This window comes from Ciconia boyciana, chromosome 9 (genome assembly GCF_034638445.1).
Source record: "Ciconia boyciana chromosome 9, ASM3463844v1, whole genome shotgun sequence".
Taxonomy (NCBI): domain Eukaryota; kingdom Metazoa; phylum Chordata; class Aves; order Ciconiiformes; family Ciconiidae; genus Ciconia; species Ciconia boyciana.
The window spans coordinates 23,596,389-23,619,892 of record NC_132942.1 but is presented as its reverse complement, the minus strand read 5'-3'; the positions used below and the strand labels follow the sequence as shown (position 1 = coordinate 23,619,892).

Below are 23,504 nucleotides of genomic sequence, written 5' to 3'. Positions count from 1 at the left end.
GAAATAAAAATTTAGGAATAGGAAATGGTTGTTTCAGACCCATCTGACCAACAAGGAAGAAACCTTTCCAGGTAGCACTGTCTCCTAACACAAAGGCTGACCATGTCCAACCATTGTGATAGTGACGGCATAAGCTAGAGCTGTCTCTACTTTTCAGAGACATGCTGTTTTACACAAGGTCAAGTTCCATTAACATGGGTAAACCTGGCTGCAGACCTGTGTCAGCAGCTGTGTTTCCAAAGGGCAGGTGCAGGCCCCATTAATATCCAAAGTAGTCTAATTTCAGCTTGTATAGGCCCATAGAGAGAGGTCCCTTGGCCCACGAGGAGAAGGAAGGGAGCAGCATTTGAAGCCTTACTGGAACAGGTGCCTTTGGTGTTAGCTTGTCAGGGAGGCCTGGGATAAGAACTGAATGGCTCCTAGGACTAGTCTGGAGACTGCTGCTACTCAGCGTGAGGCTGGTGTCCAGCTGCATCTTGGGACTCACAGTCAAGTCTTCTGATGGCCTGCAGAAAACAGACACAAACAAATCAAGCAGGCCAACCTAATGATACAGATCTGCATCAAACACTGGAGGTTAGGAGATGGGATCCACAGGTCAATGGAGGAGCCCAACCCAAACTTCACTAGTGTTCTCCAAGCCCTTGCTCTTTCCACTGTGGTTGGCTACTCCCTGTCAACTAGCACCTGCAACTCCTAGTCCCCATACAGCCCAAAGAGATACCAGGTGGGAGAAAGAAAAAAAAAGAAAAAAAAAGGGGGCATGCCAATCTTAGAATTTGAGGGGTCAATGAGAGAAGGGACCAATTACATCTTCAGTGTGCACTGTACAGAGTTTAGGGAGAAACAGGACACTACAGGATAGGTCTTTGTCCTTTTCCCAGCCCCCAGAAGTAAGTTTTTGCCTGTTGTGCAGCCCAACCCACCACAACATCAGTTAGATTTTCCTAACAGTCCCAATTATCTCCCTGTCTTTGGTGGCTGCAGTGTTGTCTTACCTGTAAACAATGGCAGCCCTTTGGGAGAAGCATGTAAAGGAATAAAACTGAGATGCAATAAGAGAATCCCTGTGAGGCACAAATGAAACGCTATTGTTGGCCCCTTGGATGACAACAGGCATGCTCCAAGCTGTATCAGAGATGCAAACAGTTGCCCATATAGGGATGTTGGGAATCAGGCCAGTTTCTAACTCTGGTTACAATCTCCTCTCCCACAAGATACACTACAGCTCTGTGCCACCCTGAAGGACAGTATCAGTTCAGCTGCAGATATATAATTTAATACTTATTATTTACCTGGGCATAGAGGCATCAGCGACAGAAGTGCTACTCATGGCTGTGACTGCAGTCAGGGAACTGATGCTGCTGCCTGAAGATACAGCGATCTGTAAGAAAACATACAACGGTCAGGATGTGACAGAAAAGTCCAATAGCAGAACTTGACCTGAGAACACTGGCTCCAGAAGAACTCCTAAGGAGTCTTTGGCAAAGATGGAATAGAAAAAAAAATAGGTCAAGTTGTACCGCTTGGGTGCTCAAGTGCTGGTCGAAGGCAAGCCCCAGAACATCCTCATCATGTGAGCCATGACTGCTTTTATCAAGCAATTGCTCTCCCAAAACAAAGTGGCATTCTGCAGGGCTCCACACCAGCTCCCCATTTTGTTCTTTGAGCTAGACTGCTCTTATCAAGATTTGTTGCCACTAGTGAGGCCAGAGTCTGTACGGGGTTTAGGTCCTGCACTGCTGATACATGGAAGCAAAATGCTCCAATGGACAAGAAGAGGTATCACTCATCTAGCTAGCTGCCTAGCAGTAAAGAGTACAGGGGGATATGCTGACCCCCACTGCTGCTTCTGGCTATCAAGAAACACCTAGAGAGAACACCAACATAAGCCCGCAAGTACTCAGCTCGGAAAGCCGGTTTGGCCAAGCTTCTTGCACTTGACACTGCTTATAGCAGAGAGCAGAGACTGAGCTAAACTGAAGGCTGTGTCCACCCTACAGTGGTCCTGGGTACTGGTGCCAGCAGGAAAAAGCCTGCCATGAAATAGGTAGCAATGAAAAGCCAGGTTTAAACTGAACAGTTACACTGCTTAAACTGAAGAGTGAGCTGCTCCTTGTAGCAAACAGTATGTGCAACCATCACCCCATTAACAACTTCTGTCTGCTCTCTTTGCATTGGGAAGGCTACCCACCCTCAGGCACATAATTAACTTCTGCACTCAGCAACTTTGCTAGCAACATCAAAACCTTTAGGAGGAGGTTAATTTATTCTTTGCTCCTCAAGTTGTCACTGGGGTGGTGCTCTCTCATCGGTCAACTCAGCATGAACTCCATTTCTGCACATCTCCATGTGCTGCCCATCCTCACCCAGGCTCCTCCAGTACATGTTCAGGCTGTGGTGACAACCACATGTTCCTCCCTTGGAGGGGGAAGTCCTACCTTAGGATGTGTACCTGGAGTGCTGCTCACAAGCACTCTACTCCATGCCCGTAAGAACCATATCAGCACGGCAAACAACCGCTGACAGTCTCACAGAAAGGCAGAGAAAACACAAACAGCACAGCTTCTCACCAGTGGAATCCACACCTTGTAATTATATTGCAGATTTAAAGGATGCCCTTTTTAAAATACTTTTTAATTTACATCTACTCCCATTCTAAAAGCACGTGGAGAAAACTACACAGTCACAAATTCAGTACAGATGCATGGAATAGGTTATAAAGCAAGAATATCTGAATGGGTTGAAGACAAACTAACATGACACTTGGATGAGGAGTGGCCAAGAAACAGCGAGCTCCTGCACTTCTGCTTGTTGGCATAACCAAGAAGGGGCAGCAGAAACCTGCGCTGAGTTAGACAGATGCACACTGCCAGTGCCAGAGAGCCTCTAGAAATGCCTGGCAGGACTCAACAGTGCATGATGCAGCACTGCTGGCCATGTACACGTGACAGAGCATTAAGAGAAAGTCCATGTTTTCCAACTGCTCCATCAGAACTCCACTGGGGAGTAAATGCTTGCTTATGGCTCTTCACCAAGACACTTTGCTATCCTTTGCAGAGATCACCAAATCCTGAGGAATGCTTCACATGCTTCCTGATACTGAAAACCTTGGAGCAAGCACAGAAGTCTTGCATTCTGTACAAGTTAAGGCCTGCTGTGTTAGATTCAAAAAAAGCCACCAAGCTACTGGATTGCCAATTTGCAGATCTCACGCAGAAGATTTTACAGTCCCATCTACCTACCTGATCATTTCAGACATGCATTCCCACAGGATCCCATCAGACAGGATGTGCAGAGATGGTATTTCTTCCATTATAGTTATATCACACCCCAAACTGTGTGTAAACCAGTAAGACTAGTCTTCTAGCTTAGGTACAGTTATTTAGCAAACCCATATTTTGACACAACACAGCTACATCATCAGTTTTGCAGCTAAACACAGCACTTGCAACACAAGCTTAGGCTGGCTTAGCATTTTAGATGAGCCAACACGTCTTTACTCAGTTTGGTTACATGCACAGTTTCCTGTGTGCTCTGCATTCAGCTAGCATAGTCTATCAGAGTCATTACTGCCTAGATAAAGCTCCCCAAAGTATCAAAATCCAAACACACCCCTTGTACCACCAATAACAGTGCTTCTCTCTGGTTACCTGTTGAAGAGAGGTACTTGGTGTCATGAATGCATCTGGAGTCATCAGCTTAGGTTTGGCATCATTTGAGAGAGACAGAAAGTCTGCTGGTACAGGCAGATCAGCAATACGCCGCAGGTCTGGTTGAGAGCCATGCACTGATCCTTTTTCAGATCCCAGCCCTTCTGTGCTTAGATCAGCCATGTGGTCTGGAAAGGCTTCCAAGGGAAAAATACAAATCAATTTACAGGAACTTCCCCCAAAAGCTAAAGCTTTAATTCCACAAAGTATGAACTTATACCATTGCCTGCCATACTGGATTCCAAAACAACAAGCAAAGACCCTACAACAACCTAATCAAAGCTAAGGGCAAGGCAAATCCTGTGTCATGCTTACTCTTTGTAGGCTAAACAGTGGATATTATCAGGCTTTGATAATAAGAGATCCAAGCTTCCTTTCTTCCCTAAATGCAAGGCCAGTTTAACAGACACATCCCAGAATGGTGAATGAACTGAAAGAACATGCTACATACAGCCCAGTCCCCTCTACTCCCAAAGCTCCGGTGTCACTGTAACCTCTTCCACCTGACAAGAGACAAACCTCAAGTTTCTGGAACAAGTGCCAAATCACCTAGGAAGGTGAAGTCAGGTGTGCACAAATCATTAGCACGCCTAGCCTAACATGTCCCCATGTTCCATACTCACACCAGGCTCTAATCAAGTGGCCTGCTTCACAGCTAGCCCATATTCAGAACCCTTTATGCAATTACACCACTCTATTCTATTACAAAGAGGCACCCAAAGCTGCCCTCCTGCTGCCCCCCCTCCAACAACCTTTAAAGGCTCAGCAGCACTGAAGATCAATTTAACACAAATGCTCACCAAATTCTTCATGAGAGCCATGGGAAGGCATGGATGCACTCATGTCAGGACTATGAAGAGGCTGGAATCTAATCTGCACATCCTGTAGGGCTCTGAAAAACACACAGGCATCTCTGATTAGTTTATGAATCACCAAGAGAAGCCTAATGCTTAGAAGATTCCTCTTCACAGAACTGACTCCCTTGAAAGATGCTTTAGCATTTTCTGCCCATGACAGAAGAAGCAGAAGCTGATCCTCTTTCAGCTGTGCCACCCAGTTCTGGCATCCAGGGTATTTGAGAGATGTTTCCCAGCACTTACCCATGAGCACAACTCTTAAGTCACTGCATGCTCATGGCGACAAAAATACTAGCTTGCCTCAGCACCATGCAGGGCTACTTCCTGGTAAGGCCATACTGAACGCACCAGAGCTAGAAGTTCCTATGGGTCCAAGTATTTTTTGTTATGAGCAAAAGGAATTGGTAAGTTAAATTTCTATAGGTCAGTGCAGGATTAGGATGACCATAGACAGCTGCCCGTGGTAGCTGCTATGCATACTCACTTGGTGTGCACACAGAAGAGTTTTATCAGCACGCCTGCTGCTGATTCAACAGCCCCAGCTCCCTGAGCACCTTCTGTAAGCGAGACAAAAGTCAAATATGAAGTTGGATGGAAACTGCAGACAAACTGGTAGAAAAACATCATAGCAGATGAACCAGCAGCAGAGAACCAGCATGATACAGCTTCATCACTTCTCCACTTCAGAGCTAGATTCACCCTGTTAAGGGAAAGTGTATCCTACACTTCCTTTACTTTTCAATGTGAGAGCAATCAAATTTGCTCTAATCCAGTCAAATAAGCCTCGAGGGGAAAAAAAAAAAAAGATACCTTACTAGGTAAAGAGAAGGAAGCTGAGGTCTGGAATTGCCAGCAATTTGTTCTGGCTGTTGAAGTGACTGGTTAGATATATTTTAAGACACACTAATTTATATCATACAGAAGTTCAGACTAGGGCTCAACTGTCCTTCCTGGTTGTAAACAACCATAGTTATGAAGAGCTCTGCAATAACTTCCCATAAGCCAGCACTGACAACATTCACTCAACACCTCTATCAGTCTCATTGCTAAAAAAGCTAAGGAGGCTGAGTAGAAGAGATAAACCTAACTCCCCATAAAAAAATATTAGGCATTCCTATGCAAATTGTCCTCATTATCTGAGCACCAATCAGGGACCTGAAGCTTCAGTCCTAGTCTGCTCCTGACTTGCTACATGTATCCATCATTTTTGCTTCTGCATTTCATAGCAATGCCACTAACATTGACAACAACATGAATTAACTGTAATTATGTACAAGAGGTTGCATAGGGAAGCACATCATTCCTGGATTATCAGTACAGCTATATCTTTCTAACAGGAAATATGTTGATGTTATTCAAAGCATCTTTCCAAATTTTACTAATAGAAAGGTAGGAGAGCAGGAGCAAACCAACAGTTGAAGAGGGGCAGTGATCAAGGAATGTCTACATGGGACAATTCTGCACAGGATTCACTATCATATTCATTGTAGTAACAGCCAAAAGAAGACATCTCGTGTGTTTCTCCTCTAAAGTGAGTTACTTGTTCATTTCTCTTGCAAGAAGCTTTGTGGCTTGGGAATGTGCCTTCCAGATGTGATGGAGAAGAACCCCACCCTTTCCCTCAACTCAGACTGCGTACTGTCCTCACATCTGTCACAGCTCAGGCAGCATAATTCAGAAGCAACCAACTGGTTTCTCAGACCATGTGCTCACACCTCTGATGTTTAATTACACAGTTTACTCAGATAAACAGTCACAGAAATATATCCTGCCAGTTCTTCCAGGAACCCTTTTGCTCCTGTGAGCCTGCATCAAACTGTGCTGGAGGGAGACACAGCCCTATGCTGCCAGAGGAAGTTGTCCCCTGCATTCTGCTGGGGGCAATGACACTATGCAATCGCAAAAGCATCACAGCCCAGATACCAAGCAGCTAATCTTGTACCTTAACCAAAGTGTCACTTGCAGTCACTTAAGCCCAAAGAGCCCTGGAATGCTTTTTTAACAACAGAAACTCCTCAGCAGAGTTTCTGTGTGGTAAGGGGCAATGGCTATAACCTGGGTTGGGAGGTTCAGGTTCAATATTAAGAAACATTTTCTTTAGGAAGGGTGCTCTGTCTGCAGCCCTGCGACAGGGCACCAGAGCAGAGACAGAAGTGTCATGCTTCAGGGCCTTCAACATGCAACTAGATGAAGCCATAGGTGACCTGATCTGCCACCAGCAACAGTCCTGCTTCAAGCAGCAGGCTGGACCAGAGACCTCCAGAGGTCCCTTTGTAATCAACTCTACTGTGTTTCCCTGAAGTACTCTAGCTGCACAGGATGTATTTCATACAGACTAAGAGAAGAAGAGAGCCAGCCTTTCATGAGAAAGCCAGAACCAGTCAGGAAAGAAATCCTGATCTCACAGCAGCCAAATTCTCTTCACCACCTACCTACACTCAAGTTGTCATTTTCCTCTTCTGCTGGGAGCACTTCAGTGTGCCTCAACCGGCAGCGGCTCACTGCCTGGATGCCAAAGCTTAGGACCGGGTGGGTGAGGAGGAACTCTGAGATGGAGCTGAAGTAAGCTTTGCCCTCCTCTTGGTTCTGCATCAGCTCCATCACATACAAGACCTAGAAGAATCAGAAACAGTAAGTCACTGTGCCTTCAGAGCAGACCACGTGTACATGTGTGTGGACTACAAAGCCTAGCACCTGAACGAGATTCGGAACAATGGAAATAACATGAGGAATAAAGCCTGGGTCATTTAAATTTGAAACAGAACACCCAAGGGAACCACAATAAGCACACTCCTATCTGAGTCAATGTTGATCAGGAACTCAATCCAACTGTGCCAGACACAGGTGTCTCCAAATGAGAGCTTTATTTCAGGGTGAGAAATAATCCTTAAGGCTCCTCAGGATTAATCAGCTGAATTGTTACCATTTGTCATCTCATGGTGAAATAGCTGAGGCCAACCTCTGCATTTTTAGCTATTAACGTGCAAATCCTAGACCTAGGCAGCAGAATCAGTCACACAGATGGTCATTTCTCCTTCTGCCACCATTACCCACACAGCCAGCAATAAAACGAACGACCTACTTTTCTCTGCACATCGCTCAGTATCAGATATTCAGCAGAGAGGTCCAGGCAGACTTTCAGGCTGGGAAGAATACTCATGGAGCTGAAGATGTCAGGAGAAAAGCTAAATCCACAAACAAGAGGTGGGGGGGTGCAGAAAGCAAGGCAGATTAGCACAACTAGAACGATTGCTATGAAACTGCATTAGTTAAAAAACATCAAGGAGTTTACGGCCATATTACAGTGCAACCACCCACTAAAACAAAAACATCATTGCAGAAATCAGTGCTGACTTCAGCTAGGAGATCAGCACAGAGATCACAGAATAGGATCTAGATATAGATTCTGAACATTTAAATGAAAGATGACAGTTTGTCATTACTTAACATGTTCCACAGTCATAGGGGGACAAGAGTCAATGCTAGAGATTTAAAAACAAAAATCCACCACACCAAAATAACCCTTCTATAGGTTTTGGAGTACGTATGAGGTGGAAAAAGCACCATTCAGCTGTACGCCATATTCTTCTCATTTTAAGAGGACAATTCAGAAGTGGCCTTACACGTGCATGTAATCAGAGAGGCCACGATCTACCAGCTGAAAAGTAAAAACAAGGAACATAAATTGAGTGAAGGGATGGACTAAAGTGACTAAAGTGGAATTTGAACTTCTGGACCTATATGGATCGGCAAATAAGCCTTGCATAACTGTTTAAGTTCTGTCAACATAGCAGAGAGATCCTAGATTGGTTATTGAATATCTAGTATTTTTACAAAAGAAAGCTCTCAAGCAGTGCAGTTTGGAATGCCTCTCCTCATGCTACAGGTATGTCTGTGCTGTACAGACCAAAGTGAAGACAACAGGTCTTGGTAACACCAAGGAGGCTGTATAAAAGGACCAACCTCCCCTGCCTTGCCAAAGCTTGACCTGACAGTCTGTCACAGCCCTAATTTCAACAGATAAGTCAGACTGGCAAAGGAGGAGGCTCTAACTGGGACTAGAGTAGACTCCATTGGAGGTGAAGGATCACCTTTGCAAAGAAAGTATACCTGGAAATTGAGAGCTTTGTTACCAACTACTGCTCATCAAAGTAAATCCAACCCTTCAGGGGAGTCAGCATATCAACACCTACCGGACCGTTTGCAGACAGGTCCAAGACACAGTGCACCACATCTTCAGTTCTCTATTCTGATCTGCTCCTGTGATGAGAAATCTCCAGAAGGGAACCCTACAGGCATAAAAGAATTAAGTTATCTTAAAGAAGATCTGGTCCTTCCCATAAGGACGTTTCACAGAAAAGTTCCTCACAAGCTGCCCATAGCTGATTTTGCCCAACTGTATCTTAAAGTTCCCAGAAAATCTCTGCTTCTGAGCTCTCATAGCTCTCAAGAACCTTAAGGCCACAACTGACCGAAGAAAGAATAAAAGTTAAAACCAAAACAAAACAGTTACTTTTTAATCAGCTGCAGTAAAAATTTGGAGGATAACAGGCCAGTTAAAACTGACCATACCACAAACCTGAAAGGACTTATCAATTTAGAATTTCCATTGCTTTCATGGAATTGACACTAGAACTGAAGTCACTCTGTATTGTGCTCCAGAGCCTTTTTTATTTCTCCATCACTAGAAAACTGACTACAAAGAGGACAGGACTTGCTCCTGCCACAACACTAATCTTTCACAAGTACAATGCAGTTACAAGGAAACCTCCAAAGGTAGAGTTAGAAGACACTACTAAACTTTGATAATCCAAGTACAGGATTGGAGACCTACTCTGGGTCTTGTTTCTTATGGTTGTCACAGAAGAGCAGGCAGGAAAGAGGCCTACCATCATGGGGTTTCCACTCATGAAGACACCTAAGAAAGAATCAGAAAAGATTGAGTGTGCAGGGAGTAGTAAATAAGGAATATATAAGGCAGGTGCTGAACACATTACCCCTTGTCCAAAGACAGCACTAAGTCAGCAGCCACCAAGTGTTATCAGCTTGTAGCCGTTTACAGGCTTATATAAAACAAAGAGATCCCAGCCCATGCAGCCATAGATTGTGACAAAAAAAAAAAAGAAATAATGTGTTCGTATTTGGTTTGGTGTCTTAACAAGGGCACAATACATAAAAAGTTAAGATTGAGAAGAACAGCTCAGAGAAGCGTTCTGCATTTTCAGGGACAGTGCAAAAGAGTTTGACTACAGCCTGTGCAAAGCACAGAACTGCTGCTTACAGACACAGCTGTTTGCTTTTTTCCTAAGTTCACCAAACCTTGAGTATACATGATATTCAGTGATACAACTCTTCTGCAACAAATTACTTTACAAACATTCACCCTATATCTTTATAATGTCCTGAGAACGACCATCGCAGGCGATTCTGTAACCATGAAATTCTCAGAGAAAATGCTGCTCTGTTCCACAACCCTTCATTTTCTAATTCTCCAGTTACCTTGGCTCATCTTGCCCCTCAATATAGATCTGCCAGAACTTGACAAAACCATCATGGCTGGCTGTGGCCAACACAGTTCCATCTGGAGAAAGTGCTCCCTCACTCAGGCACTAAACAGAGAGGGGGGGGGGGGAAAGACACAGAAAAGTGATTTTATAGCTCTTCATGAAGAAAGAGTACTCTCTTCAAACAGGAATTTGACTAACAGTCTGATACTACATGAGGTCAGAGTGATTTCTAACAGACATGTCACCAGGCAACTTAACCCTTCACAGAAGAACTGACAGAACTTTTTTTTTTGTAATAATAATTAACAATCACCTTTTCCAGACAGCAAATTTAAGTACAATGGATTGTGCTGCTAATGTTCCTACTGTTACTCATGTTATGAACGGAGCTCATTTTGTTTTGGGATCTTCTGGCTTTTCAGTCATTATTGTTTCACCACTGTAATTGTTTCATCTAAGCAATACTATTACTTTGTCATCATCCTGTTCAAGAAGTGAAATTGGACTCTTTCCCGTTGTTTCTTTTGCATTCAAAATACCACCTACTGGATACTCAGCTGCAGTCCTGGTCCACTGTACTCACAGATATAACTATACTCATTAGGGAAATCACAGAAGAATAAATATGACCTCTGGCTTAATTTTCCCCTCCTCATCCAGCAGTAAACCACTGCAGCGTTAAGTGTTCCATTTACCAGGAGATATAACAAAATAGTTGAAATACAGCCCAGGTTGTCAAACAGGCCCTTGGAAATACAGATGAGTTTTTTCAAGAGCCATTTTCAAAAGCAAATGACTACACATTCACCTTGGCTCTTTAAACAAAGGTTACTTACCAATAGTGTGTGTACATATCCAGTAGGTTGTGGGTGATAGTGTGAATGGGTAAGAGACTGGATTTTTTTTTTACAGCCAACTGTCCTAAGAACTGCAGCTCCTGAGACACTATAACCCAAAGAAAACCTAAGTGATCTGTAGTGATCACCTGTGATGGCAGTTAAGAAAGCAAAATAGCTTTATACCGTGCTGTGGCCTTTCACTACAATGAAGCCTTCTTTGATGCTAGGCACTTCCACCGGCCAGGAGCTGTTGTTCGTTCGGATAATGTCCAAATCCCACACCTCTGCCTGGAAAACAAACACGTGGGCACACAGGTTTATTTCTACAACTACTGGTCTGATCCAGTAAAGAATTTCTTATATCCTTATCTTATAACCTGACATACCAGCCCAATGGCAAGTATGTGAGATAAACCTTCCCATTTCCACCCAATTTGGCCATTAGATGCTTTCCTGACACCCAGCTAGACCCAAGTACAGGGAACTCCTCTTGGCAGCTGTAGTTGTGGCTCACCAATCCCCCTCCCTTGGGAACTGGCTCAGCCTGAGCAGATGAATGATGCCTCCGGCCCTCCACATTGTTTCTAGTGGTCCTGTATTTTGATGGTGAGCAGAAGTCATCATTTTCCTTCCTCTTGAGCTCTGAGGAAAGATCAGCATGACCTCTCCTCGGAAGAGAGGAATCCCACATTTCATATTATGGGAGGATCCCCAGCACAGACTAGACAGGAGCCTTTACATCTCTAACCATATTGGTTCTTTCCTTCATTAGATTCTCTCCCTCTAATAAGGGACAACGTTTCAAAAGCAAGGTTTCCTTACCCTGTCCTCGTGCAACAATGCCAATGTCTGACTTCCCTCTTCACCACTCTCCTCATTATCATCTGGGATGAAAGGGCACCAGATGATTCTTCGAGAGGTGTTCAATGGGGTATTGTCAGGTCTCTTGATGTTAACCAAGATCTCCTCTCTGATCACCATGGTTAAGAAACATAACATTCCGGCAGTGCTACTGACACTCAGCAATAACCTATTCAAGCTTGGTCCTCCAGTAAATACTACTAAACCTCAAGATTTTTTTGATCATTGAGATTCAAAAAGAAATCAGATAAAAGGATTCTGCTAAGAAAGGTTGCAAGCTAGCATTTCTTCACTGGCAGAAGAGGTTAAGCTCACAAAAGCTCACAGAGTCTCATAATTCTCTCTTGCAGGCTGCAGACAGGGACAGGATAAGCACAACAGGAGTACACACACTCATCTGAATGTGCAATCCACCTGACTGCTAATGGACAGATTAATTGATTTCAGCTAGCATCATCACACTACCACAGAAAGCTACCACACTGCCCCAGGTTGAGTGCTCTGGTCCACCCATACAAATCAGATCTTAAACAACTACAACCACCTTTGCTCCAGTTGCTTTTGAAATGATGGTATACAATTAAAATTAAGAAGCCACAACCTAAGATGACATATCCCACAGACTGACGTGCTTCCGAAAAGCACTGAGCAGTCATTCCTAGCAATTAAAAGGAACAGATTTAGGGCAATGAATCAAACACTGAAAATAAATTTCAGGACCGCCAAAAGAAGAGGGATGACATGTTTGGAAGGAAGATAGTGAGCAGGGGGGGGAAGTATTACATCCTCTTCCCCGGAAAAGTAACTGAGGAAAAGAGGTAGAGCCAGACAAACGTGAGTAAAAAGCTTTGTTACATGGTCGAGGTGACACTGTCCATGCGTAAGGCCAACTAGTACAGACTGATACTTCTCACTGACTACTTTTGCCTGGACCAGAAGGAGCATTGAGGTGTCACTCCTACAATTTCAAGTTGCATGCAATTTCACATAATGATTGTGCTGAATACAGGCACAGGTTGATTGATTTGATACTCTGGAAGGGGCAGAACTATCGACTGCAAGCTGCTATTCTGAAAAGGCTACGAAATAAGTTGCAGTTTTGAGGCTGCATTCACATCTCACCATTACACAAAGACCATTATGAGGCATATTTTGACAAGATACTGGATTTTTTCTTTATCCATGGCCAGGCGCCAGACAAAAAGGTTGCCAGCCTCATCCAGGCATGCCAGCTGGTTGGAGTTGAGATGAGCAAAAGCCAGGTCTGCCACACCGCCTGTGAATCCTTTCAGCAAGGTCCGCTCAGCAGTGCTGACGCTCAACACCCGCACCATAGCAGAGCCATTACTGGCAGCTGCAGAAGAGAGAGGGAGAAGTCATCATTTATCTGTGCAGTTTCCCCACAGGACTGCCTTTGTTTCTAGCCATCGGCTTGTCATTTCCAGCACACATCCTGCCATCAGCTGTCACTGGCAACACACTGAAAACCCATACCAATAGGTACCATGTTAACAAGCCCTTTCAAGACCCAGGATACATGCACGAATATTCATTGCGCTTTTCAGCTTTGGTGCAGAAGACTGCAACAGCAGCATCAAGGAGTTTGCCTATCTTGTAAGGGGCCGCTTAATTCCCCATATCTTCTACAATTTCTTGAGCACCTCAAATTCTAAGTTGCTCTACTTAAAAAGTCAACAGAAGTTGACTTCTCATGATTCCCAGGATTATTCTCATGAAAGATGCCTTCATTAAATGTAAGGCCTAAATCTTTATGCCGAGCTCATGACAAAACTACCAAACCTCCAAGACTGACCTCCAGTGACAGTGAAAGTTAATTTTAATTGCAATTTCATTTTCAGTAAGTGGAGAAAAGGAGTCACTGAGGCAGGTAGCTCAAATATATCTTCTGTAAGGGGAATGTAAAAAGCATAAACACTCACATGGCAAAAAGTAGTGCTTTTTGGTTTGCATGACTGAAAAGAACATACTTTAGAGCATGCACATACCAAGCAAAGTTTCGAGCCTCCCCATTTCAGACAAACATCACCATAATGCAGGCAGTCTTATGGAGACCCTATTGTTTTCACTCCTTGATGCCCAAGCCAGCCCTAGCAGACCATTCAGCTTTCCATAGTGTTACTGCACCCAAGCTTTAATACTTTAAAAAAGGATGAGACGCCCTAAAGCTGCTCTAGAATAACCTCAGTTAGGAAAAACCATAGAAGCGGAGTAGTAGATTTCATAAAAGGCCAAACTAAAAGGTGTTAGAATTAAGAAGAAAGGGAAGAGCCGATGGAGCCCCAAACACTGTGTGCTTATATGAGAGCAGAAAGAGAAATTGCAGATGACTAAGCATTCATTTGTTTCATGTATGTTGCAAAACAATCTTTCTCTGTGTTGTTCTGCTTTTCTCTCCCTTCCTACTGCAAAATACACTGCATCTGCATTGCTCTTTGGCTCCTCTAAATTTAGCCTTAAACTCAGCTCTAAATTTACGCAAGCAAATCCATTGCAAACATTTATCTGCTCAAATTACCACGGGGCTGTTTCTGTGCTTAGCTACAGAGAAGCTTGTTTACTGCAGAAATATTTAATTAGAGGAGTAATCTGAACATCAGCTTACTGTCCAGTGAAACCAATGTAATCCTTCAACTTCTCCTCCATCCCCACTGAGTCCTTCTCTTTCTTTTATTTCTAACTTCAGAAAAGCTCTCCTTCTCAGTGGAAACTCTCCTATACCACCAACTCTTCCCTCCCCTGTAGCTCCAGCTTCACTTATACTCCTGCTACAACAGCACTCTGATCTTGGTATTCCAAGAAGTGTTTCAATTATTGCCAGTTACCTTTTCTGATGCAAGCTTTGCCTCTTTTAGACATACACAGAGGAAAAGAATACAAATCACATCCAAGACAAGAAGGTATCTCACCTCTAATAGCATAAGCCAGGTAAGAGTTTGATACAGCTATCAGATTGCCATAATAGTATTTCTGCTCCCAGTCATATCTAGCAACAGGCTGTATTTTCACCTGCTCAAGAGAAAGAAAATAAAATATGACAAGTGTCTGGAATTAACTTTTTCCTGGAACAAACCTGCCAAATATATTATTTCCTCCAGGGAAGATCTGTAATGCCTAATAGGAAACTATTAGAAGCAGTAGTTGGTAAGAAGAATTGCACATTGAATACCAGGCAGCAGAGCCCTGAACATTCAAAGTTCTGGAGGCTGATGAGTATTTCCTTCCATTGCAAGAAGGAATGCAACTCACTGAATTTGTCACACTGCAGAAAAACACTCTACCCTGCAACTACAGCAAAGCAGCCTTTACCTCTTTATTAGCACTGTGTCTGGATTCCCAGTTCTTGGAAAGTTTTTTGAAACACATTTGCTGCATGGGCACTTGTTTTTTATTTTTAATACTGCTTTCCAAGAAACTAAGAATTCTGGTCTTATTTTATAATTCTTTTCTTGCAGAGACAATGCTTAAGAAATACTATGGAAATTATGGCAGTGATCCTCCCTTTCATTTTTATCTTCAGTATTATCTATGAAAAACAATGATAACATAGTACAGTATTCATTTACCATCTCTGTGGTCCCTTAATTCACTGCACATCAAGGAACAAAATTATATAATATGAAAAAGTGCCAAGAGGATCAAGACCAGAGTTCTCTCTCCTAATTATTAGCATTTGTTCTCAGCATGTCTTAGTACTCTGCTACAGCACTAGTTCTAATCTCAGCATATTGGCTCTTTTGCAGCTCTGATCTGCTGGGTGGAGCCCTCAGCAGGACTGAGGCTAGCAAGCTACCAAGAGCAACCCTCCCTTCATAATGAAGACCTTCCAGTGAAGAAACAATCAGCAGGAAAAGCTTGTTCATGAAGGAATGACACCTTCCCAGGAACCTACAGCTTAGATCATGGACTTATTCCTGAAAATTAGACGATAACTTGGCCAGACTCTGGAATAACAGTAACAGTCAACTACAAGATACCGCTCGAAATTTTGATCCCCTTGTTAAGCTCTTCGACAAACTTCTACCTAATTACAAGCTCCTATAACACAGGAAAGATGATAGTAATTTCTGTTTAAAATATTCAAGCAGGAGCTGATGTGACTAAAAAAAAAGACAAACTATGCTTCCTCTTGCTCCTTACCTTGTTACTCCCTCTGGCCTTACTGGTGATGCTGGAATCACTGCTGGCCACTATCTCCACATCTTTTGCTGATATCACTACACAAGTGGAGCTGTCATCACCAGAAAGGCAGCTTTTAAGAAAAACAAAGGGAAAAAAAAAATCAGACAGGACTCACAGGAAAAGAACAGAGGTCAGATATTTACTATTCATAATTTTAACAGCAATGCAGGAGTATCTGTGCATCTAGGAGGTTTGAACTGAACAACTGAAAACAGAAACTACTTTCAGTTAAGAGTCTCCCTTCCCCATGTGTCACAGGTTTGACAGCGCCAGACACCTGGTTTGTTCAGCTTAAAAACCTCCAGTCCCTTCTCACAGTCCATTAGTCTATTTGACTTGAGCACAGAACTACACTTGGTTAAAGTTGCCTTGACTACTACCCAACACTGGAAGGTGCAAAGAGACCAAAGTCAACCAGTTGAACCTCATCAACAGCAGTGCACACTGCTCATGGTTCTCACAGCACCCTCTCTCAAAACTATGACCAGAGAACCAAACAAAAGCTATTTACATGAGCTCTGATGTTAAGAGTCAGCACATGAAGCCAAGCATTACACTAATTACACTGATGTGGATTTGTAGCTGTGGATTTGTATTATTACTCTCATGACAAACCCAAAGTATTCTATATGCACATATTCTCTTGCATATAAGTAGTAAAAGCACATGTACTGTCCAAAACACACCGATGTATATGCCCAACTCAGCAAAGAGTTAGGTAGAATCTAGCTCAGGATCATTTGTCCTGTTTTAAGTTATGTGGAGAGAAATACTTCAACAAGGGCAAGGTCTACTGTACTACAAACTGGTATAAGTTACCACTCAGGTAACTTGGGTCCCTGAAAAGAGTCCAGCTGGAGAGCTACATGAGAACGCTAAGTTCCACCCAGAGCCCTGCTAATTTACCTCCATCCTGATTTGCAATGTCCTGCTCCTCTTCTCCCTAAACAGTTCTGCTGATATTCTTCAGTTCCTGAGCAGCAGGGATGGCAGGCTCCATGCATCAGCATCACAAAAGCTACAAAAGCTCTGAGCAGTAGCATGGACTCACAACTGCCACCTGAACTCAATGTAAAACTCACTGTCAGATTCCCAGCATGCTTGTCCAGGCTCACCAGAACTAATTTTTAACCATTTTCTATTCACTCTCAGCCTTTTTTTGACAAAGCTTACATGACTTGCTTCTCCTGAAGGGCTCCCAGAGAAATGCTGCGATGCACTGGCTTAGCCAAAGAAGGTCCATCTCCAGCCACGATGGGATCAGGCACCAATAGTCCATTCAGGTCTCCATTATACGAATTTGATGGTCTCTGGTTCTCATTCACTGAACCTAGGGAAAAGCATGACCAACTGTGCACAACATCCATTCAAAAGAAATAGCACTGTGTGAAATACACTACCGCCATATGTTTTTTGTCAGGTCTACTCGTCTATCAGGTAGAATACACTGAATTGGTTGGGAAAAGTATTCTTCTCCAAAAAAAAGAAAAAAGTGTAAGAGACCTCCCATGTAAGAAACTTAACTCCACAGAAATGAGTGAAGTTGTACCTCTTTTCTTACACAAGCAATCCCAGCATACCAGAAAAACACCAAAGAACAGGTACAAGGAACTTACAGGTTCAAGGAACCAATAGTCTTGGATCAGAAAGACTAAGCTGGTAATTCAGATTTACTGAATCAAGGGCCAGACCAAAGGGTTCTTGAAGGGTCATTTCTAACCCTCGTGCCTGCAGAGAGATCCCTGAAGTCCAGCAATACAGTGGTTAGCTGCAACATTTGGGGTTGGCTGGAAGTAATACATTTGTTACTTTCCAAAACTGGCTTCTGACTGAGACCTAACCTCAAAGTCCAGGTGTTCGAGTAACTGAGCTATGAAACTGTGCAGCTGTGCCTACAGGATTCCCATATTTTTCCCTTGGTCGACTAGTCACATAGAAGTTTACAGCACTCAAGTTTTGCATAAAGCAACCATTTGTTCAGAGTTTCAGCTGTGCTTTGAAGAGTGCATGTGCCCTGACATGATATATTTGGCCTAGCACAAGTTGCCTGGTGGCCTCCATGCCTTCTGAAGGCTTTAAGAAGGGGACAGATGTAACAGGAGGTGAAGAGACTCTTCTGTTTCACTAGCAAGGTAAATCGTTGACAATCCCCATTAGAGAGGAAGCCCAGTCCATCTGCACTTACACATCAATACACTGAAGTCAAAACCTCCTGTCTCAGCAAAATCCTTGCTTGAAATTTTCACTGGTTTTGAAAACTGCAATTTCGTATACTGTTGCCAGGTAACAACTGCTGCTGAGCTTTTGCAAAATGGCTGCTTCAAGGACCAGAAGCTCCACTGTTACTGGCACACGTAACCTAAATGTAACTGTGGGCAAGAGGCATGTCCTTTGAAAGCAAGGCAAGCTTTCAGTTACCAAACAGGCTTTAACATACCAGGATGAGTGCTGCTGCCTACAGAAATAACTGTGACTATTATTCATTTGACAGAAGAATATTTAAAACTTGCCTGTTTATGAACAGAGTTATTAAATCAGCAACTACGCTATGGACACAAAAAGCCTGTGCAGCGACACGGTATCCCAATGCAGAGACCATTTGGGTGCTCGCCTCAGTTTACCTGCACTGCATGAAGAAAACAGCAGCGGCACTCACACAGCACAAGGAAATTTCAGGCCAGGGAATGGGATCCTGTAACCACCTAACACATTTGTGGTGTACTTGCTGTTGCAACATTAAGATGTGCCCCTTATTCCTGTAGCATATGATGGGTGCTTGTCCAGTTGCAGCAACTTCCATCGACTGCAATTTATCCTTTGTGACCAAAAGCATGGAAACATTCACTACAGAAAAAGCATTCAGCCTGCCAGAGAAAGATGATACATTCTTTGCTCTATTTGCAGCAACAGGAATGCCTCACGTAAGTATCTCTGCTCTTTTATGGACAGCAGGACAGCAACATTCACTCCATGGGAAAGGGAAGGAGGCAACACTCCCCAGAGGCTGACAGGCACAACAACAGTACACTGAAGTTCAGGAATGGGCTTAGCCCATTACTGTCTTGGTGGGAGCCAGACAAGCACAGGTGCTGCCTGCACACAGTCCTGAAGGCAAAAAAGAAGGGAAGAGGCTCAGTGTTTAGCAGCTACATGAAGAAAAAAAAAATGTTAACTTAGACTAGTAGATCTAGACCTTCAAAGGGAAAGAAGTGTGGTCGTATTCATTACCTTTTCAAAGAGCAGGAAAGCAGGAGCAATCACAGCTGAGATACTGAACTCTTTCTGCTCCCACCATCACCTGCACCAGGGGATGCTACTTTGTACTGAACAGAACACTTCCCCGATAAATGTCAGATGAGTAGGGTGAGCCCACATAACACCTGGTTATCAGCAGAGATTTCAGCATGGATTGAAGGATCCTGCCCATAACCCCAGCAGGGACTCTCCTTCATAGCACACTGGCATTGACAGCCTAAGTGCCCCAGCTGGGAGGTCCGTGGTTTGATCATGCAGCTCCCCTTTGCTGAGAGCACGGCATCAAAAAAGGGCAAGGGCTTCTGAAGCAATGGATGACATTTGCTGAAACTAGGAGAAAACTGTCAAGAGAGATTTTGGTGGTAGATCACATTTTCACAATCACTGAAACCAGCAGAACTAAAAAGAGTATTATGACAGTTGTAAACTCTCTAGAGCAGTGACTGTTTCTTGTCATCTGCCTGGACAGCACCTAGAACTGCTGCTCATAGCTACGTGCACGTAGTACAACAAACCTCTCTTAGTGGTAATAGCCTTGGAAAGCAGCTACACTAGTCTCTGCTGGATATGAAAATCTGTAAGTGAAACCTAGGTTATAAAAGAAACTAGAACTAGAAAGAACCTTGACCACAGCAACTTTATGCCAGACAAGACTAGCCCTACACATGCAATTAATGAGGTTGCTTCTATTCTCTTTAAAAAGCCTTGAAGGATCCCCCAGTTTCCCTTTCCTCTGACGTCCTAACAGGATTTTCAGAGGCTTTAAGTTAACAGACATGTACTCTTGCTCTTCACTTTATTATGTCCAGTTCTTTAAGTCTATTTGCTATTACCCAGGCAGTGATTTCTGCTGACAACAACCACGGGTTCCTTACTGCTTGACTTACTGTCCATCTGCTCCTTTTCCTCTCAACTGCCTTCTTGTGCCCTAGAGTTGACAGGGAAGGTATAAAGAGAATGAAGAGGAAAGAAGAAAACTGAAAATAAATAAGCCATACTCAGTAAATAACCCCTTTGCTTCAACCAGCAAAAGAAGCTGCTTCAGGGGAAAGTCAAGTCACTTTGAGAGAACAGAAACAATTCCAACCATTTCCCAACCATGACACATACTTTCAATTCAGAAATTGCTTTTGAAACAAGTGTTCCCCATCCCTGCATTGAGTTCTCCTTTCAGTCTTTCAAGTACAGAGTGCTGCACTGTGAAGAAAAAATGTATTTTCTTAAAAGAATTATAATCGGAGAGCACCCAAGTGCTCCAGAAAGAAGAGAAACTACTTCAAGTAATGAGAAGTTTTTCTATGGGTAGTAAAACTAACAAAGCCAGCTTCCTGTAGGTTTGCTCTGTCACCCCATGCGCCACTACATGCCTCCCACAACAATCCTGCATCAAACCCCTCATCCTTTTGGCCAAGCACACGTGGCAGTTGGAGGTAGCACATTGGTACTGATTCCAGGATGCTTAAAAGCTACGTTATTCCACCTTTTCCTCAACAGGAGCACAACACAGGCATAAATTCTGTCCTCTACCCAAAGGCTAAGAGTTTTTTCAAAATATTCATGGTGTCAGCCTCTTTCAGACCATTATCTCATCAGGTTTGAGGACAGTACTGATCTCGGAGAGGCCTGATAGCCCCTTCCACTGAGCCCAACGAGACACCTGGGAAAAACCTGAAATATTCTTAACAAAGGAGGAAGATTTGAGTCGAGGTCAGTGCCGTTCAGTTCTCAGCAGCAATACTTCTCAGATAAAAAGAGCCCAGAGACCCACAGCAGCAGAGAGCTCTGGGTCCGAACTGCTCCCACTCTGCTCAGCAACAAAAATCCTCTCCTATAAGCGAGGGTTCTCAAGTGGGTCGCTGACTCCTCTCTTTTCCCGGCTGGTACACACCTCCCCGCTGGCTCCCGGGCTCTTCGGGGAGACAGGCAGGGCCGACCAGGACCCCCGCTCGCCCCGGGCGGGAATGGCGCCGGCGGAGGGTGATGCCACCGGCGCGCTGAGGGAAACGGGCCCAGCCCCGGAGCGCGGCCGCCTAACAGACGGCTGAGCCGCGGGGCACCGGCTGAGGAGAGTCCTGCAGCCCCGGCCCGGGACAGGGCAGCGCGGCCGCCGGCCGTGTGCGGCGGCCCCGCCCAGGCCCGCCGGCGGCGTATTCCCGCGCTCCCAGCCCCTCACCTCCCGGCCGGTCCAGCTTGAGGATGTCCCGCAGGTGCTGGGTCGCGTCCTCGATGTCGATGCTGGAGGAAGAGGCCATGGGGCCCAGCCCGCTTCCCGCCGCCGCCCGCACAACCGCCACCGCGCTGCCCCGGGCCCGCCGCCCACGCTTCCGCCTCCGGTCCGGGCCTAGTGCGCCGGGCGGAAACCGCCGCCGGGATGGAGGGTTCCGGGCGCGGCGGGGGCGGAGCCAGCCCGGCCCTGGGCGGGGCGGCCGGCAGGGCCAGGTTTGACGGCGTCGGCCCCGCCCCCCTCCCCCGGCGGGATGTGCGCCGGGGGCGCGGCCCGGGAGCTCCCCCACCAGCCCCTATCCTTCTCCCCGCGGGGCCGGGACTTCGCTAGCCCCGCCGGGGCAGCCGGACGGCCCACTGCCGCCAGCCCGGGCGCTGAGGGGGAGCCGGTTGCCACAGACCTCAAGGGCCTGCACCGGCCCTGGCCCCCTCGGGCGTTACCCGCTACGTGCAATACCATGAGATACCTAAAGTCTCACTCATAAAGGATTAAGTCAGGTTGTTTAGGGGAGAAAAATAATCCCATACAGCTGCTGGTCCTTCCCTTCGACCATGGGCAGCTTTCACCATCTCTCCACACAGGCCTCCTGACTTGGGAGGTGACTACTGGGGCTCAGTCTATCACTTGCAGTAAACACGAGTATGAAAAACAGGAGACAGCAAATCTGTTTGCACATATTGGGCCTCAAAAGTGACCTGCGGATGTGACCAAAAAGTGACCAAAAATATAAGCAGTACTGATATAGAAACAACTGGTGTTTGTCTCCTCCAGGTAAGGAGCCAGGAGTGAATCACTGTGGAGAAAGGCAGGAAAAAGGCCCAGAAAGATCTACATGACCCATTTTGGAGGATAACTGCCTTGCACTTTTAACAGCCTAAAATAATATCATTTTAGATAGTTTTTGAGCTAACACCTGCCACATGTATCATTCCTTGAACCGAACTTTTAAGCAAGCGCTCTCTCGGCTTATTGAGCTTGCTATTCAAAGGACTACCCCAACCTCATGGACTAGATCCTTCTGCAGGGCAAGGTTCATAAGCCAGACCTATTCTTAGATCCTCACTCCTCTGCCAGGCTTCATTTAGATCTGGAGCTACGGTATCAGGATCCTTGCTTAGCAGTGACCACACAAAATGCCTCTTTCTACTGAAAGAGCTAGTCTCTTCAAATGATTCATTTTGAGCGCAACTTTCATAGCATAGAAGCAGTGACAGAACAGTCCCACATTTGAAACAGGGAATATAAGAAAAGGCTGCAATACCGAACAGGAGGGCCCTAACATTAGCTTCCAATAAAGCTCTATTCTAATTCACATGCCAAAGCAGCCAGGTTTGAGAACTGACCAGCTTGAGCATACCCCATCCCAGGCTTTCCTGACATGTCTCAAAAAGGGAAATGCCAAGTTCATATACTTTGAAAGGGAGCTCCGCAAGGCGTGCTAATCCCTTGAAAACTGGGGCCTAATGGCTTAGTGAGGTCTGAAGGTAAAGTAAATGTGATTCTGCTCCTGTGCCATCTCATATGGTGGAAAGATTATTTTAATAAATCCCTTCACTGGCAGAACACCGCCACCTCCAGGGTAGAACATAGATGGCAACCAACCATGTTGTAAAAACCTGCACAGCAAGCTCAGTTCTCCCAACCAGCTCAAATTATAAGGAAGGGATGCTAGAAAGAGGACACAGATCACGAATCTGGCCAGGGCTTTAGAGCTGGATACAAAGCCTAGGAAGGGCAGCACTGGACTGATATCCCATGTGTCTGCCTATGAAGAAAATATAGCTGTCCTGTTTAGCTTTGAGGGCGAATATAATAGATGTCATGAAGGCTACCATGACTGTTATCATCCTTGTGTATTATTTTAGGCTTTTGCCTTGGTAAAATACAACAGCTGGGAACTAACCTGTCCATGTTAAAAACTGAGCTAGAAGTCTCTGTTATAAAAGCTGCTGAGAGGGAGGGAAAAAAGTTGTATGGCCAAGGGCATACCTGAACTGCCTTCATTGGTAAAACTATCAAGTGTTGTTCAGCTTGAGTTTTAGGTTTGT

General features: G+C 44.7%; 1 protein-coding gene across 2 annotated transcripts in view; it reads right to left on the bottom strand.

Moving 5' to 3' along the window:
* EDC4 (enhancer of mRNA decapping 4) overlaps positions 1 to 21,565 on the bottom strand; it is a 40,934-nt gene extending 19,369 nt beyond the window's left edge. The window contains exons 1-17 of one of the 2 annotated variants that reach the window (XM_072872077.1): positions 21,406 to 21,565; positions 17,151 to 17,307; positions 15,936 to 16,047; positions 14,705 to 14,807; positions 12,942 to 13,131; positions 11,739 to 11,886; positions 11,100 to 11,204; positions 10,070 to 10,179; positions 9,405 to 9,488; positions 8,764 to 8,859; positions 7,653 to 7,755; positions 7,003 to 7,183; positions 5,055 to 5,127; positions 4,514 to 4,605; positions 3,654 to 3,850; positions 1,296 to 1,384; positions 359 to 506 (exon numbers count right to left, since the gene is read on the bottom strand). In XM_072872077.1, coding sequence (XP_072728178.1) covers positions 359 to 506; positions 1,296 to 1,384; positions 3,654 to 3,850; positions 4,514 to 4,605; positions 5,055 to 5,127; positions 7,003 to 7,183; positions 7,653 to 7,755; positions 8,764 to 8,859; positions 9,405 to 9,488; positions 10,070 to 10,179; positions 11,100 to 11,204; positions 11,739 to 11,886; positions 12,942 to 13,131; positions 14,705 to 14,807; positions 15,936 to 16,047; positions 17,151 to 17,307; positions 21,406 to 21,484 — 2,067 coding nt within the window. In that variant the 5' untranslated portion in view covers positions 21,485 to 21,565. The remainder of the gene's footprint in view (positions 1 to 358; positions 507 to 1,295; positions 1,385 to 3,653; positions 3,851 to 4,513; positions 4,606 to 5,054; positions 5,128 to 7,002; positions 7,184 to 7,652; positions 7,756 to 8,763; positions 8,860 to 9,404; positions 9,489 to 10,069; positions 10,180 to 11,099; positions 11,205 to 11,738; positions 11,887 to 12,941; positions 13,132 to 14,704; positions 14,808 to 15,935; positions 16,048 to 17,150; positions 17,308 to 21,405) is intronic. The other variant, XM_072872078.1, reaches the window with a different exon arrangement.
* Between the last annotated feature and the right edge of the window lie 1,939 nt (positions 21,566 to 23,504).